Here is a 17,594-nt window from a genome sequence, read left to right on the forward strand (position 1 = left end):
TAGAACGACGAGATTAACCAGCCGAAGATCCCTCACTCTTTACCCCACCCCTTTGGTCTTAGGTTTGCAAACACCTTTCTATTGAACCAAAGGAACTTTAGAAACTCCTTTCACACACACCCAAAGGAACCTTCTTAAGCATTTAGAAAAAGACAAGTAGAAGATAAAGATATCATTAAGCACAAAATTAAGGAGACCAAGATACTTAAAAGAAAGATAATCAATCTCATAGTGGATGAACTCCCTAACTAATGAAAGAAAGATAAGATCTACATTAACACCAATAAGACCACTCTTGAAAAAGTTCACTCGAAGACCCAGAGCCCTATCGAAATTTCTAAGAATAGCCTTAATACACCATATTCTTCAAAGAAGGATCAGGCCACCAGTAGAGTATCATTAGCATACTAAGCATACTAAATATGTGACACCATCAATCTGGAAGTACCAATCCTGAATTCAGAGTAAGGACAAATCTCTTATGCCATTGGAAGAAAAAGGAAGGGACCTAGGGGTTCTCCTTGTCTTAAACTTCTTTGAATGCTAATCTCTTAGGTAGGATACCCATTTATCAGCATTGCAAGATTATCAGCAAAAACACAAGCTCTCATCCAAGACCTTTATTTCTCATAAAAATTAAATCTGGTCAACATATAATCTAGAAATTTCTCAATAATTGAATCACACGCTTTCTCAAAATCCACCTTAAGAATGAGGCAATCTCTTTTAGTTTTTTTAGCCAAGTTGACCACCTCATTAATAGCCACCACTCCATCTACCAATATTCTTTCCTTAAGGAAAGACAATTGGTTATGAAATATGAGCTTATACATCACTAATTCGAGTCTATCAGCCAACACTTTAGACATCAACTTATAGATTGATAAAAAAGAATAGGCCTAAAATTTCCCAAGTGAGACGAGGGTTTAATCTTATGGATTAGAGTGACAAAGTAAGATGCAAAACTACGAGGTTTATATGTGAAACATGGAATTGATCAAACATGATCCCCATATCAACTCTAAGAAGGTTCTATAATCTCTTCAAAAAGGAGAAGTTAAAGTCATATGGACCTAAAGTTTTATTACCATTGCACTGAGACACAATAAAATCAAGCTCCTAAAGGGTAAAAGGGGCTGATAAAAAAGATTTTCATCATCTGAAAGAGAGTGGAAGACTACACCATCCAGGCGAGGCCTATCAATATTAGGTTCTTTTAAATTTTCTGTGAAATGATTCACTACCTCTCGTTTAATATTAGACACCCTTTCAATCCAAATCTCTCCTATTTTTAGCGCTACGATGACATTTCTTTTGTTCTTACTCTTAATAAAAGCTTGAAAGAAACTATAATTGGGATCTCCCTCCATGACCCATCTAGATCTTTGAAACATTTGGGAGTCTTTAATCCTACGAGGGGACCACAAATATGCAACCAATTTAGATCTAGCCTCAATCACTACAATAAATAAGGCTCTAAGATCGGCCAGGGAATCCACCTTGCTAATTTCCTCTCTCAACCTTCTATACCAAGATTACCAAAAACCTCTTTATTCCAATATTTAAGGACCCTTTGAGAGCTTTAATATTTTCCATCAGAACAAAATATTTCCAACCAAGAATCTCAATATCTCTCTAGAATGAAGCCATAATTTTAGGGAAACTACTATGGGATAACCAATGATTATTGAATATAAATGGTTTGGGACCCCACAACTGATTGTTGTACTTTTGGATAGTAGGATAATGATCAGAGACGTCCCTCGGAGATCCCTCACCATAGTTATCTCACCACCCATTAGAAATCATAATACGATCAATCCTACTCGTCGCCCCACCTTTACGTTACAACCAAGTGAAATTTCTCCCGAAGGGAGGTAAATCTAAAAGCTACATCTAAGAAATAAAATTTGAAAAGTCCAAACAATCCACTCTCCCAGAAGAACTAGAAACTGCTCCCACACGAACCCTCTCCTTCGAAGAACATATGAAATTGCAATCACATATAACACACCAAATGGAACTTCTAAAGCTCTCTTTTCTGGAATTTAAGTCAACCCACATGGTTCTCTTATTCTACAAAGTACACTATGAGTACACATTTATAACAAAACATACAGACTTAGAAGAACCCACTCATAACAAACACCCAGAAACCCTAAACCAAAGAAGGAAAACAAAGATCTTCCTTTTATCTCTATATGTTGATGATATGATTATTGCAGTGATAGTGTTGATAGGATTGATGAGTTGAATTTATAGTTATCTAAACAATTTGTGATGAAGGATTTAGGCACTATTCGCTAGTGTTTTTGGTAATTAAGGTTGCATACTCCCTTAGAGGTTATCTTTTTTCTCAATCTAACTATACGACTAATATTCTTGAACAAGCTCCCTTGAGCTTAATATGAAATATTCCACTTTGTATCGTACTTTAGTTGGCAACTCAATGTATCTACTATTATCATATTAGATATTGCTTATATTGTGCATGCCGCCAGTCAGTTTATTGTTTTTCGGTGCATTAGGCATCTATTCTTTGCACACTTCAGTATCTTCGGGGCACTCAATTTTAGAGTATTCTTTTGTATTCATATTTTTCTTTGTAGTTACATGCTTACTCTAATGCAGATTGGGCCGGTGATCCCATTGATCACAAGTCTACTACTACAAGTTTTTATATTTTCTAGGAAACTCTCTTATTTCTTGGAAAAGCAAGAAGAAAGACATAATATCTCATTCCTTAACATAAGTAGAATATCGTTCTATGACAATTACCACTTCAGAGATACGGTGGTTATTTTAGCTTCTTTCTGATATGAGTGTCTCTCTTTATCTCTCTCTAAACCCATTTCTATGTATTGCGATAACAAGAATGCCATTCAAATTGATCATAACTCGGTCTTTCATGAACACACCAAACACATTGAGACTAATTGTCAGCTCACCCGCCATCATCTTTAGCATGGAAATATTACTTGAACGCTTGTTTACATGTCCTTGCATATTACTGACTTATTCAAGAAAACACATTCTATTAAACATTTTCGTTTCTTAATTGACAAACTCTCGATGCTTCTTGTTAATGCATCGTGAGTTTGACAGGGAATGTTAGATAATATTTTATATTAAGGTTAGTTTAGTATTTTAATACTTTAGTACATATAATTTTCTATTACTTTGTATTGTAATATTTTTTGTCATTCCTAATGCAATCTCAGCCACTTTGTCTCCTCTCTTGTTATGTTAATCCCTAATGTTAATAAAACTATAATGTTAATATATCTAAACATATTTAACATATTATTAGAGTTAGATTAAGGATTGTAATATGGACATTCGACTCAAGCCCAAGTTAATCATGAGAATGTATGTTGAATATGTATTTGTATTATTTGATTTTGTTTGAAGTCTCACATTGCTTAGATTCACGAGATATTGAATATATAAATATACGAGGACAACCTCACCCTTTGAGATAACTTTTGGGATTGAGATCCAACCACTTCTAAATATGTGATTGGAACAACAAAATAAGGGACGAGGGAGATGCCGACGAGAGAAGTTGCAGTGAACATGTGCATTTCATTTGATAGAAATTCAATAGAAGTTGACACAAGGGCATTTCAACATTGCATAGTTCACCCTGGGTTTGAATTATGAGCTTCGCCATGAGGGCATGTCAATCTCCACAGAGGGATATTACGATGACATCACTACTAGAAAAGGTGATATTGACCCCTAATTCGCCCTGATCGACTTTGGAGAATTCAAGGGATATTACGTTCGCGGTCAACACCTACCTAGTGTATTTCCTCCAGGAGGAGTTGAAACTTCCTCCGCCTGCGAAATCTCTAACCATGGTGTTAACCTCATAATATGGAGTTTTGGTGGCCATCATTAAGGGAAGGAAATGATAATAATGATGATGGAGATTTGGCCCAAGTTAGTTTTACCGGGCCCTATGGTGGACGAGACTGTACTTGTCAAAAAGTACAATATGCATGGTATCCTTACACGGGTTGTAACACCTATGGCCGACGAGGATGGGGAGTGGTTGTTGGTGCAATGAGCGGCTCTTGACAGCTTCTTCGCAAAAACCGAATTCACGTCAGAATGAGAGGGAATTTGAGGCTATGCATGTTTATAACTGCATGGTTGAAGGAATACTTATAATGACTGAATATTACTACCTATACCAATAAGATGCATCTTCTTTTCGGTAATGTGACAAATAAGAACTCTATAGTTAAATGTGCTTGACTTGAAGTAGTATTTGGATGGACGACCTTCTGGAAAGTTTCCCGGAAAACGTGTGAGTGAGAACAAAGCATTGCCGAAAAGACGTGTATTGGTTTGTAGGGTTAGTCGGTAATCTTGAAAGCAGTCTGGAGCGTTATACGGGTAAGGGATAACTAGAAGCCTTAATGATTTTTGGTGGTATAAGGCTTGCTCACGGTGTAAGGTGTTATACATGAGGTGAGAAACTCTATGTTTATGTGTTGTTATCAGTATGTTATGATATGTCTTTTACCTTCGAGGGGTAAGGTATTTATAAAGGCTTTTGGGCCTAGGATATTTTTGGAAATGATAACCGCCCACTCTGTCAGTGGTGGACTGTTGAATCTCTATTTTCCACGGAGACGTGGATCAACCTTTTGACCCTGACTTCTATCTCACCGAGGAAAGTCTTTTTCCATGTTTCCCATGATTGGACGAATATGGAGCACTTAGGACGAGATTGTTCTTAATAACGGGCGACAAATGGACGTCGCCCCTCCTAAGGGCTACAAGACTCACTCCTTTACTAAACCCTTTACAAATATATCACGAAAACACATTTGTTCATTTAGTTGATTAATTATAAAATAATTATTTAGTTAACTAATAACTAAAAATAATAATTTAAATTACATTCAAATAAAAATAAATAAATTATTAACATAAAGATAATTTAATCATTTAAAAATAAACACATTTTTCTTTTCTATTTCTTATCTGTTTCTGTTAAACTAATCAACTTGTCAAATCTATTATATTTTTATCTCGTCGTCTTTTTCATTTTTCACCTTCATTCTTACTTTATTTTTTTTCTTCAATTTTTTAATGGATTCAATCTGATCATAGTGTAAGGGAGATAATTTGATTTAGATGGAATATTCAACTCAAAAAGTCACAAATTCATCAATTATTTTATATTATTTATAATTTTTTTATCTTATATATCTAATTAAATTGTATTAATATGATATCTGTGATATTTTATGAGATAATCCTAAAAGGTGATTTTATAATATCCTAGTAATAATTTGATCCAACGTATCTAAAATATTTTATACTATATATGCAATATTTTTTAATTGACTTTTTTTTTAAGCAAAAAACATTAATACTAATTTATGTACTAGTAACTTTTTAAGCGAGGGGAGCGGTATCTAGAACATTTATTAAAAAATAAAAAAAAGAGGAGAGAGAAACAAAAAACAAAAACCAAAGACAAATGTTAAAAATAAAAAAACAGAAGAAGATAAAAAGCAAACTCTTCGAGTGTTGTGTTGTGTTTTTTGCAATAATAAAAGAAAACGAACGGTGGTGATATCCCTCGTTCTGCAATCTCAATCGCTCCTCCCTCCTCTCTTTTCCAGCGTCCGATTCCTTCTCCATTATCACCGATCTTACACACTCTCGCGCCAAATACAAATTCAGGTATAACAATATTAATATTTTAATCCCTCCAAAACCTCTCTCTCTATCTTTCTCTCTCTAGGGTTTCAATTTCGCTATGTTTATTAGGGTTCCGACGATATGTCCGACGCTCCGGCGAGTCCTGGCGGTGGAAGCCACGAGAGCGGCGAGCACAGTCCCCGTTCTAACATCCGCGAGCAAGATAGGTTTCTTCCTATTGCCAACATCAGCCGCATCATGAAGAAAGCTCTCCCTGCTAATGGCAAAATCGCGAAAGATGCTAAAGAGACCGTTCAGGAATGCGTCTCTGAGTTCATCAGCTTCATTACCAGCGAGTATGTTTGTTGTTAATTATTTTTTATTTGAATTTTTTCCCTTTTGTTCGTACAGTGAATTGATTGTGATTTCGATTTTGATTTTGATTTCGTTGAATTGAATTTGTGTAGGGCCTCTGATAAGTGTCAGAGAGAGAAGAGGAAGACTATTAACGGCGATGATTTGCTTTGGGCGATGGCGACGCTAGGGTTCGAGGATTATATTGATCCTCTTAAGATTTACCTTACGAGATACAGAGAGGTGAATTCTATTTCAATTTACTGTTTTTCAAGCTTTTCTGGTCCCCAGTGAAAATAAATGAGAATTGGGTCCTCTGACAATGTATACAGAATTATTTTGAAGTGTTATTGCTGTTGTGCTTTTTACTGATGGTAATTTTTTTTGTTGCTTTGTCGTGGGTTGATTGGAAATGTTGCAGATGGAGGTAATTTCAAATCCTTTATTTTGTTGGTTGAATTTTTTTGGGAATTATTTTGTTTTGTGCACACATCTATGTTATGGTTTTGCAATTTGTTTTGTTCTAGGGTGATACTAAGGGCTCTGGCAAAGGTGGAGATTCGTCTGCTAAGAAAGATCTTCAACAAGGTTCTAATCCTCAGGTAAAAGAACATACACGTTGAATATGCTTGATTTTATTGTTGGAAATCACATCTTCAGAGGGAAAAAACAGTATCTGATTTTGATATATTTTGTTGAAATTGCAGCTTGTTCATCAAGGTTCTTTCTCACAAGGTGTTTCTTACACAAATTCTCAGGTAAAACTAGTCTCTTAAATGCTAGATTGTGTTGAATGTTAATAAAAGAAATTGCCATGGTTGTTGCTAAAACTATGAATTGTAACTTCCATATAAATAAATATATATTGTTCTTGACTTTACATCAATAATGTTGCCTCCTACTAACACCCTAATGCATAGAAATATTAATCATGATGATAGAAATAAAACTTTACTCACTTACATTTCCATTTTTCAGAACACTATATGTTTAACATCCTCCCATTTTCCATAAACAGTTTTTCTTGTTGGCTTTTATTTTAATGTTTCACATATTGTTTGTCCTCTTACTATTTTGGTTTGATATTTTTATCTACCCCTTGAAAAAGGTCTTTGTTACCATTAATGTGCCTGATAATAACTCACCAATGAGTTAGCTCCTTTTGGTTGGTAGTACACATCAATGCACCCATTAAAGAAAGTTGTGTGGGCTACAGTGTATTGTTAGGTTCAAATCGACTCTTTCTTTATCTTCTCTGTACTCTCTCCCACTTTCTTAAGCCTCTTTTTGGCTGATTTGTGACTATTTAGTATGTACACCATCTAAGAAGGGCTGTTTTTATGTATTTTGAGCTCTGAGGTTGTTTGAGATTCTTCTTCCCACATGAATTATATAAACAATACAAATGTCAATACAGCCATACGGTGCCTTTGTGTTCTAAACATTCTTTTACAAAATGCATTAAGATTAAATGAGGTTTTGTGGATCATGTAGTTGTACATGTAGTTGTAAGCTGGAGGCTATCCTAGTAGTTCAGACTTACTGAAAAAAAAAAGCTTTTTTCGGCTAGTCAGCCTGGGTGTGTGAATGGGATATTGTTATCATATGTGAACTTATGTATTAAATGGTTATTTTTGGCCTAGTTTCTGAATTACACGGGACAGGTCATATGGTTAGTAACTTATAGTTGCTCGAATTGATAAATCAAGATTTTTTTTTTTTGAAAATTGTTTAATGGTACTTATCATCCTGTGCTCCTTATCAGCACTTACAACAAGGCCACTTCCTCACCTGAAAACGGTGCTTCAGTTCTGCCCATCACTTTGTTTGGGAGTCCTAAAAAATAAACAACTAGGAGTCAATTAAAACATTTTATCAAAATACTCATAGAAGTGAAGTCCCTGCAATCTATATGAAACCAGAAAAGTCACCATGGAAATCATCTCAAAAGAAAATTTATAACCCCACAAACTACTCAAAAACCCAATATCCAGCAACCATTATTAACAACCTCAGCCATTGTTAACCATGTCATTATTATGCAGCCTCGCTGGAGCACGGAGCCAGCAATAAAGCTGCAAATCCAAAATCTGCTACAACATTTTGAGACACCACCCTTCACTTACAACTAGACCCATTCTGAACTCCCTTCAATGCACTGTACCCATGCTAGACCTCTGTCTGGGCTTCTATGGACACAAAGCTCATAGTCATATCCTAATTTCCAAAATGGCCAATTTATAGTTTAATAATTTATGGACACCGAATTATAACGGATTTAACTTTGAAGTCAAGAACCTACTATTATAACTAAATTTTTAGTGTGGAATGATGGTTTTGATAGGATCTGTTACTCAACCATTAAGGGTGAAAGTGGTGATGTTAATCCAGATTAAACATTTTAGGATTACTTTTCTCCTTGAATGGTCTTATAATTTATTGTGTTCATGACTCAATAAAGAGAGCCTATCCTAAAATACCAGCTTATTGGGTGCATAGTCCGATTGCTCATGTATCTCATTGTCCTTAATCCATGTGGATCATGGTACTGCATATCGCTTCAGTAGTTGGTACTGGTGTCACTTGTGACACAATCTAAATTAGATATACTGTTATTCATTTTTGAAAATTAGCTTATTAGATACTGGGATACTGGTCCAAAGGTCATAAGATGTCACCTCTAAAGTCACTTGGACACTTCTACTAGAATTCTTTATCAGCACACTCATCCCAAAAAGTTCATTATCTGTTGACACATGTATCTTTCTGTTAGAGGCCCCATCCATGTACGAGGAGCTATCAAACATTAAATATCAGTGTCATTTCTATTGGGATCTGAACTGAAGTTTGTTGCCTTGTGTCGAGACTCGCCTCTCCTCTCCTCTAAGCCCAACGGCTGCAAAAGAGCTTTGTGGCTTAACTATGCCTGCATATAGTATTGTGCATTCATCACATGGAGATTTTTCCTCTTTTGTTTTTAAGTTTATATCAGTTTAAGGAATTTATGCTGATATAGGCAATATAATGATTTTTTATATTGATATTTTTTTGTTCTTCAATCTCAGGGTCAACATATGATGGTTCCTATGCAAGGCCCAGAGTAGGTAACAAGCCAATTGACCTTCTTTCAAGGGTTGTCTGCTGTGCTGGTAGAGCTTTACAAACTGCTCTCGGCATTATTCGAGTGTATTTTATGTTAAGTAATACAACATAAGGCACATTAGTTCTTGTGTCCTGATTTTTTTTTATTTTTAAATTAAGGTTTGTATATTATGTCTGGATTAAAATTATTATTTCAAAGTTACATTTGTAATTTTAAGGGCTGGAGCCATGTTGGTCTTATTCCTTCTGGCGGCTTGGCAAATGTTGAAAAATTTAGGAAATCTGATTGTATGCATAAATTGGGGTTTTTTAAAACCTTATATGGTGTACAATAATGGATGAAGACGGTTGAGTTTTTGAAGCATCGTGGAATTTTTATTGAGTTAGCATGTTAAATGAGATTTAAATGTTTTTTTGATTTGATTAACATTAGATTTCAAGTAAAATGATTTGTGTTTGGATGATTTTATTTTAAAAGTTTGACGTCATTTTTTTATTACAATTTTTAACTTAATATGTAGATTATACTTGAGCGTATCACTTTTAGCTAAAATAGTTGATCTTATCGGGATCAGAATGTGAATAAGGTGATCGTCGTTGGGGGTATACCTGCTGATACTTTGAAGCCAAAGTCAATATTAGTTGCAGAGGTACAAGGATTAGGGTTATAAAGTGGGAATACCTGACTCTCCTTCAGAGGAGGGTATTTAAATGGGTATTGTGTGCAGGGCCAATGGTCTCTATTATGGGCGAAAAGTTCAAGTCTATAATGGATGATTGCTAGGATTTCTACGTGTACGTGGGGGTGAGCAACACGTGCTCACCATCTTGGTCAATTGTCCCATGATCTTTGGAGACGTGGACGGAGTTGTCTGTTATGGAGGCGAAATCGTCTTGCTGCGCAAGATGCAGAAGGCAGTAGACGACGCGCTCCTCGGGTGACTGGGTGAGGAGTACGTGGGAAATGTGCTCTCCACTGACTCTAGTGGATTGGGCCATCCTTGATATGGATGTGGATTGGGCTCTGCCCGACGATGAGCTAGCTCTAGGCCCAGTTCAGAATAGGAGCCCCCAAAGCCAGTGCTCGTAGACTTAGGAGTAATGACTTAATGACAGTTCGGGCGTCGAGGAGGATCAATGGGCACAACGCGAAACGAATTGCATTCGAGTCCGCAAAGGTGAGCCTGCATTACCGCAAATGTCGTTTGCCGTGGTTGCCTCTTGTTCGTGAGTTTGTGAACGTATGGACGATATGTTCTGCCAAGGTTTTGGTCGATAGTTTCACTTGGTCAGGAAAAGTTTTCAGTATGACAAGAGTCTTGGTACGCACAAGCTCGTTGTTGGAGGCATCATAAATCATGTCGAGGAAGCAGTTTTGAGTACGTACATGTTCTGCTTGGGCTCAACGTCTGGATCTCCTTGCGAGTCTCCTTTCTGCTCTTGCGTCTGCCCCACACTATTTCTCGGGGACGTGCTCGGAAGGAAACGAGGGAGTTTGTTGCGGTGTTCGAGTAGGTGTGGCGGGACTTGAAGAGACAATGATTCGTCTTTTTGAGCCACGCATGGTGGTTATTTAATGCGTCATCTTAGGGTCTACGCCTAGGGCAATTATGAACTGTAATGGTGACATAGTTTTCCAAGAGTTGTTACGCTTTCCCGCGCGGGGACTTGGCTTATAAATATGAAGAAGAGGAATTCATTAGTACCTTTCACTCTCTCCCCCACCACACTTCCCTCGTCTGAGTTGCAACTTCTCCAACTTTTGTTCGCTTGTTGTTGCTTTTCTATCGGAACTCTTGCTTTCCTTCCGATAATCACGTAAGCGTTCCTCTGATTTTGTCTTGTTTTTTATTTCTCTTCGAATTTATTTTATGCTCCGGTTAGTTTGCATGCCGAACCTCGACGAATGTTGGTGTTTGGCAGTGGTTTGGTCATCTCCAAACGCCGATGCCAGTTAGGATTACTTAGGAAATTGAGTAGGGACTCTAGGGATTTGTGCGATATTTGACACGCCGCCGTTATGACGGTGACTGGATTTTGCACCGATAGAATTTATGAATGAATTCTATAGGAAACCCATGAATTTGAGATGAAGTTCATGTGCCGGAGAGCGCTTTCTCGGTGACATTCATAATTTTCAGATGAAGTTCATGTATTGGGTAGCATTTTCCTCGCGACATTTATGAAATTCATGTGTCGGGGAGCATTGTCCCCGTGACATTCATAAATTTTAAGATGAAACATGTGTTAAAGTTCATGACCCGAGGAGTGGATTTGATTTGACCGTCGACTTCACTGTTGTCTTCTGCTTTTCAGGTATAATGGCTCACAATGCTGAAAGACTCCATATGGTCGACACAATCACTGACTCCAATCTGGATTAGGTTGCGGAGGAGCCCCGGGGGATAACTTCCCGTTTTTCAGATCACCCGAGGGAAGCGTATGCGATCGTTGAAGTAGGTGCAAGCGAGCGGAATTTTCGGGAAAACTGGGAAGTGTCAAGCCAAGACCAGAACAACGGATCTGCACGTCTTTTTCGGGGAGCCGATTTCCTATGTACGAGTTCATCTTTAGGGAGCTGAGGCTTCAATTTCCCTTCAGCGATTTTCAGAATGGGATCTTTAAGCATTTGGCACTGACATCCTCCCATCTGCACATGTACTCGATTGCCTTTATTCGAGCTTTTGAGATCGTGTGTCAGTACCTCGAGATTGGTCTTCCACCTTTAGTGACAACCTGCAAGCGGGCTACACAGCTGGGTGTCTCTTAAGCAGCCGAAGAAGCTGTTTAAAGATTTCACAGACATTCATAATTTGAGATGAAGTTCATGTGCCGGAGAGCGCTTTATCGGCGACATTCATAATTTTCATACAAAGTTCATGTATTGGGTAGCATTTTCCCCGCGACATTCATGAAGTTCATGTGTCGGGGAGCATTCTCCCTGTGACATTCATAAATTTTAAGATGAAACATGTGTTGAAGTTCATGACCCGAGGAGTGGATTTGATTTGACCGTCAAATTCACCGTTGTCTTATGCTTTTCAGGTATAATGGCTCACAATGCTGAAAGACTCCATATGGTCGACACAATCACTGACTCCAATCTGGATTAGGTTGCGGAGGAGCCCTGGGGGATAGCTTCCCTTTTTTCTGATCACTCGAGGGAAGCGTATGCGATCGTTGAAGTAGGTGCAAGCGAGCAGAATTTTTGGGAAAACTGGGCAGTGTACAAGCCAAGACCAGAACAACGGATTTGCACGTCTTTTTCAGGGATCCGATTTCCGTTGTACGAGTTCATCTTTAGAGAGCTGAGGCTTCAATTTCCCTTCAGCGATTTTCAGAATGGGATCTTCAAGCATTTGGCATTGACATCCTCCCATCTGCACATGTACTCGATTGCCTTTATTCGAGCTTTTGAGATCGTGTGTCAGTACCTCGAGATTGGTCTTCCACCTTCAGCGACAACCTGCAAGCGGGCTACACAGCTGGGTGTCTCTTAAGCAGCCGAAGAAGCTGTTTAAAGATTTCACAGACTCGGTTCACTCCTTTAAAGATAGGTATTACTTAATCAAATTTGTGAGCGAAGAGGTTGTTGATTCTTTGTTCGAGCGGAGGGTTGTGATCGGGGAAGATGAGCACGCGTGCCACAACGAGGATGGGAGTGAAGAGACGGAGATGGTTGATAGGTTCCCCCTTTTGTTAGCATTTTAAGCGGGGTACGAACTTCTATATCACCAAGCCTGACGATTTAGACCCCGGGTACTAACGCATCTATGATGAGTTGATGAAGTTTGTCAATGATTTTTCCCTTGCTCAGTGGGTAATTAGGACCGGGGAGGCTAAGCTCGACGGGTAGGGCCAAGCCATTTACGAGGTCCGATTTATCAACACCAAAGGCCTCCTCGATTGTAGTACCTTCGAGGATGCTAAGTTGCTTTTAGGTGGTTGTTTTACTTTTATTATGTTGATATGCATTTCGTCCTTGGTATATTAACCTTTGCTCGTTATTTGTTGTAGAGAATATGTCGAGCCTTCAGGAGCGCATTATGAAGATGGCTGCCAATCAGGGGAAAGCTGGAAAGAAGCATCCCGAAAATCGAGTAGTGCAGGTCCAGAACGATCCCAGGGGTGACGATTCCAATGGCTCTGACAACAAATCTTCCTCTTCCCCGGTTGGCAATAGTTCTCCTCCTTGGCAGGAAAGCCCAAAGAAGAAAAAACAACGTACCGAGGGAGACGTGGAGGTGCACGTAGATCTTACGAAAGAAACCCCTCGGGTCAAGTTCGAGCTTCCCACTTGCTATCTCCATCGAGGGCTCTTCGAAGGGGGTACTTATCTGTTCGTCCGTCAGGCGGAGTTGTTGGTCATCGAGAACCTCGCCGTGGAGGGCAGGAGAAAATTGTTGGCTCAGAATTCCGCTGCTTTGCTGAGGGTGAAAGAAATGAAAATGGTTCTCATTGAGGCAGAGACCTACCCTTCTCGGGATTTTGATAAACCCAAGTCTTTATATGAGAATCTTAAGGCGAAGGCGACCAAGCTGGAGATCAACTTTATTAATTACAAGGAAAAATATGGGATCCATGCTGAGATCCTTAGCGAGGTATGGGTGAAGGACCTGAAAATCATCGAGCTAGATGCGGAGGTGGACACTCTAAAGGCCGAGAATAATTTTTTTGATGAGAAGATCGCTGCCCTGGAGGCTGTTGCTGCGCCTGTTGAGGACGAGGCTGAAGGGGTGAAAAACCTAACGACTCAAGCTGAGCTGGTTGCTCGGATATGTGAGCTCGAGCAAGATTGATTGGCCGTGGTTGAAATGGGTTTGACAATGCAGTGGCTTAACTCAAGGTTGTGAACCTTACGACTGAGCTTGTCACCAAGGGGACTGGGTACTTGTCTAGGGTGGTAGATGACCAGATAATACCTCTCGTCGTCTCGACTTCCGAGGAAGAAGAGGGTAAATACACTTAATAGATATTTGTTTCTTTAGCTGATATGCATTTGGGGCATGCGTGCCTTATTTTGTAACATTTGGATGATGGGGTTTGCCCCCTTTTATTATAGTATTATGACATTTTTCGGCCCTTGTGGTTATTTTCTCTTAATAGTAGTTATCTTTTTGACATGTGTGCTATCTTTCTTGTTTGGCTTTTTTGTATGCTAGACGTGCCCAATATTTGTCTTCCTCGGACAGGAGTTCTGGGTGCTCGTCGATTTGAGCTGCTCGTGAGACGTTTGTTTGTGATTTATTTCTGCTAAGTGTTAGGGGATCTTGCTTTGATAGTGATGTTTCTCGATAGTGCGGGGAACTAGTCGAGTGGTCGAGGTTGGGATTCGAATTGATAGCGCTTCTAAAGATCTCAATCAAGATCTTAGTCCCGCAGCGTGAACTTCTCATCACGAGCTAGGCGTTATGCCGAACTGGTACGAACGGCGGCAGAGCATGATTGAGGTTTCTCTGTCGGGTCAAGAATATGCTCGTCAAAGGGCGGAAACTTGCCTTTTATTTTAATATGGGATGCTATGCTTGTACCTGAGCACACATCCTAAGTCGGGGCCTACCTTGTCGTCGATTGGACGGGGTATGCAGAGTGTCTGGCCTAACTGTGATACCGTTTCTGATTTTCGGGGTTCCATGGTCGAGCAAGTTCCTAAGTCAGTGACATGGAAAACACGCCACAACTTTTCTTCGTATATTGTGCCATCCTGCTTTTTGCAGACTTTGTCTGTCCCAGTTGCAGATAAAGGTTTGGTAATTGTGCAAAATTAGCGACGTGCCTACCATGTCACAAAGTTGTGACGTGATTAACACAACACAATAAAGTTCCCACGCACTCCCAGGCGACGTGTGTGATCATGTCGCTAATTTTAGGTTCTGACGTTATTTTCCATGTTGTGTCATGGATTCCACGTCGCTACAGACGTGATTTTTTGTAGTGATAGGTCTCGTGTTCCATTTTTGTTCGAACGCGATAGGGGTCTTCCCAATTCGTAGCGAGTTTGCCCTTGCGTGAATATTTGTGGCTCTTTGTAGGACCAGCCTGCCGACTTTGAATTCTATTTTCAGGAGTTTAGTGTCATGTCATATTGATATTCTCTATTTCAGTGAGGCTTCTCGGAAGGCCGCTCCCAATCGAATTTCTTTGACGAGGTCAAGTTCCTCTCTTAGTGCTTTTTCGTTCATCTCCTCATCGAGTGGGACTTTAATTCTCCTAGTGCGTTCTCTAATCTCGACTGGGATTACTGCCCCGGTCTTGTAGGTTAGTCGGAATGGAGTTTCACCCGTGGTCGAGTGTCCTGTCGTCCTGTAGGCCTAGAGCACACTGTGTAATTCTTCGACCCATCTCTCTTTGGCTTTGCCTAATCGTCGTTTAGGGGTGTTCATTGGTTCGGGTAATTCCGAACCAAACCAGAATCCGAACCAAACCATAGTGTTTGGGTTGGATATTTTTTCAGTTCGGGCAAGAACCGAACCAAACCAATGAAATCCAATGACAATCGGTTCGGGCATCAGATTTTCAATTTTCTACCCGCAATCCCAACCCAAACCAACCATAATTAATTATCTTGAAAATTACTACGAAGCATTCAACTTCAATAAGAAAAAAATAAAATGTTATGTGTGGACAAGTTATGCTATTTTAATTTGTTATTAGAAAACTGATAGTGTAATATGATAAATGAACATAAAGTTATGAAACACATTCATTATCATATTAATTCAAGTGACTAGTTATAGATTCAAAAGTCTTAATCTTAGATATTTTTCTTGTTAGATATTTTTGAATCTATTAGAGAAAAATATTTGTATAATATTTAAATTTGAACATTATTAGTATTATATTTTTTATAATATTATAAAAAATTAATTTTTGTAAATAAGTTATTTTTTAAAAATATTTTTGCATTTTTTATCTACCCGATCAATCCAACCCAAACCAATCCGTTGTTTCTCAGATCGGTTCGGTTTGGGCTTTATCGCAAAAATTTGTAAATCCAATCCAAACCAATCCATTTAATTTTAATCGGTTTGGGTATTGGATTCTCTCAAAACCGAACCAAACCGGCCCGCGAACACCCCTATCGTCGTTTAAGGACGCGTGGGATTACTCTGTTTGCCGCTTCGGCCTGCCCATTTGTTTGTGAGTGTTCGACAGACTTGAAGTGTTGTTTGGTTCCTAGTTTAGCGATGAACTCCTGAAACTTTTTATCAGTGAATTGTGTCCCGTTATTAGTGATGAGTGCTTGGAGTATGCCAAATTGGGAAAGAATGTTTCTCTTGTAGAAACAAAGTATATTTTGTGTTGTGATTTTGGCAAGGGCTTTTGCTTCTATCCACTTCGTGAAGTAGTAAACGCCGACTATCAGGTATTTGTTCTAGTACGACCCCGTGGTAAACGGCATGAGGATGTCCATGCCCCACCAGGCGAAGGGCCACGAGGATGAGAGAGTTTTAAGCTTGTTGGGTGGTTTTAGGTGCATATCTCCCAAGCGTTGGCATTTATCGCATTTTTTACGTGTTCTTTTGCGTCGAGTTGCATGGTGGGGCAATAGTAACCTGCTCGTAGGGATTTCCGCGTGAGGGATCCTACCCTGAGGTGTTGGGGGTTTATTCTTTCGTGGATCTCATGTAGGATGTCGGTGACCTTGGATTCCTCGACGCACTTAAGGAGGGGGATGGAGAATCCTCGTCTGTATAACTTGTCCTCAACCAAGAAATAGTCGCTAGCTTCGTGTCTAAATATGCTAGATTCTTTTTGGTTGGAAGGTACCTCCCTGTTGAGAGGTAGTTGTATACCGGGGTCATCCTGCAGTTGTTGTCACCGATAACGTTTACATCGAGAGTTGCTGAGGGATTTTCAATGCTCGGACTAGAGAGTATTTCTTGGATGACGGATTTGTTTCCTCCCTTTTTCTTCGTGCTTGCAAGTTTTGATAGGATGTCTGCTCGGGTGTTGTGCTCGCGACGATCATGCTTTACTTCGGCGGACTCATACTTTGCTATTTTTTCTCGGACCAGAGCTAAGTACTCGAAGATATTGTCGTTTTTGACTTGATATTCTCATACTTGAGAGGCGACGAGATGGAAATCCGTGTATATTTTTACCTCTTTAACTCCTAAGTCTTTGGCTAGGCGTAATTCCGCGAGGAGAGCTTTGTACTCTTCCTGGTTGTTCGAAGTTGGGAAGGATAAAGTGAGGGAAACTTTGATCAAGATGCCTTCCTCTTTCTCGAGGATGATGCATGCTCTGCTTCCTGTCAAGCTGGATGCTCCGTCGACGAAGATGGTCCACTTGTGGGCTCCGTTTGTCGTAGATTCCAGGACGGTCATTTCTGCCATAAAATCTACTAGTACTTAAGATTTAAGGGAATTTTGGCTCTCGTATCGGTTGTCGAACTCATAAAGTTCCAACAACCATTTGAGCGTTCTGCCTTCCATGTCGGGACGACCAAGCAGCTGCTTCAAGGGCTGGTC

At 39.3% G+C, this 17,594-nt stretch overlaps 1 protein-coding gene across 1 annotated transcript; it reads left to right on the plus strand.

Moving 5' to 3' along the window:
- Positions 1-5,504: 5,504 nt before the first annotated feature.
- LOC131629876 (nuclear transcription factor Y subunit B-10-like) lies at positions 5,505-9,481 on the plus strand. Its single transcript, XM_058900678.1, has 7 exons — positions 5,505-5,706; positions 5,794-6,020; positions 6,132-6,261; positions 6,440-6,445; positions 6,546-6,620; positions 6,726-6,776; positions 9,084-9,481. The coding sequence occupies exons 2-7, from the start codon at positions 5,806-5,808 to the stop codon at positions 9,120-9,122; spliced, it is 516 nt and encodes a 171-aa protein (XP_058756661.1). The 5' UTR covers positions 5,505-5,706; positions 5,794-5,805; the 3' UTR covers positions 9,123-9,481.
- Positions 9,482-17,594: the final 8,113 nt, after the last annotated feature.

Source organism: Vicia villosa, unplaced genomic scaffold (genome assembly GCF_029867415.1).
Source record: "Vicia villosa cultivar HV-30 ecotype Madison, WI unplaced genomic scaffold, Vvil1.0 ctg.000621F_1_1, whole genome shotgun sequence".
Taxonomy (NCBI): Eukaryota; Viridiplantae; Streptophyta; class Magnoliopsida; order Fabales; family Fabaceae; genus Vicia; species Vicia villosa.

Excerpts from the sequence above, each read along its gene's own strand:
- LOC131629876 (XM_058900678.1), top strand. The coding sequence starts at position 5,806 with ATGTCCGACGCTCCGGCGAGTCCTGGCGGTGGAAGCCACGAGAGCGGC. Across the intron at positions 6,021-6,131 it reads ATCAGCTTCATTACCAGCGA|GGCCTCTGATAAGTGTCAGA; the intron begins GTATGTTTGTTG and ends GAATTTGTGTAG. Across the intron at positions 6,777-9,083 it reads TTTCTTACACAAATTCTCAG|GGTCAACATATGATGGTTCC; the intron begins GTAAAACTAGTC and ends CTTCAATCTCAG.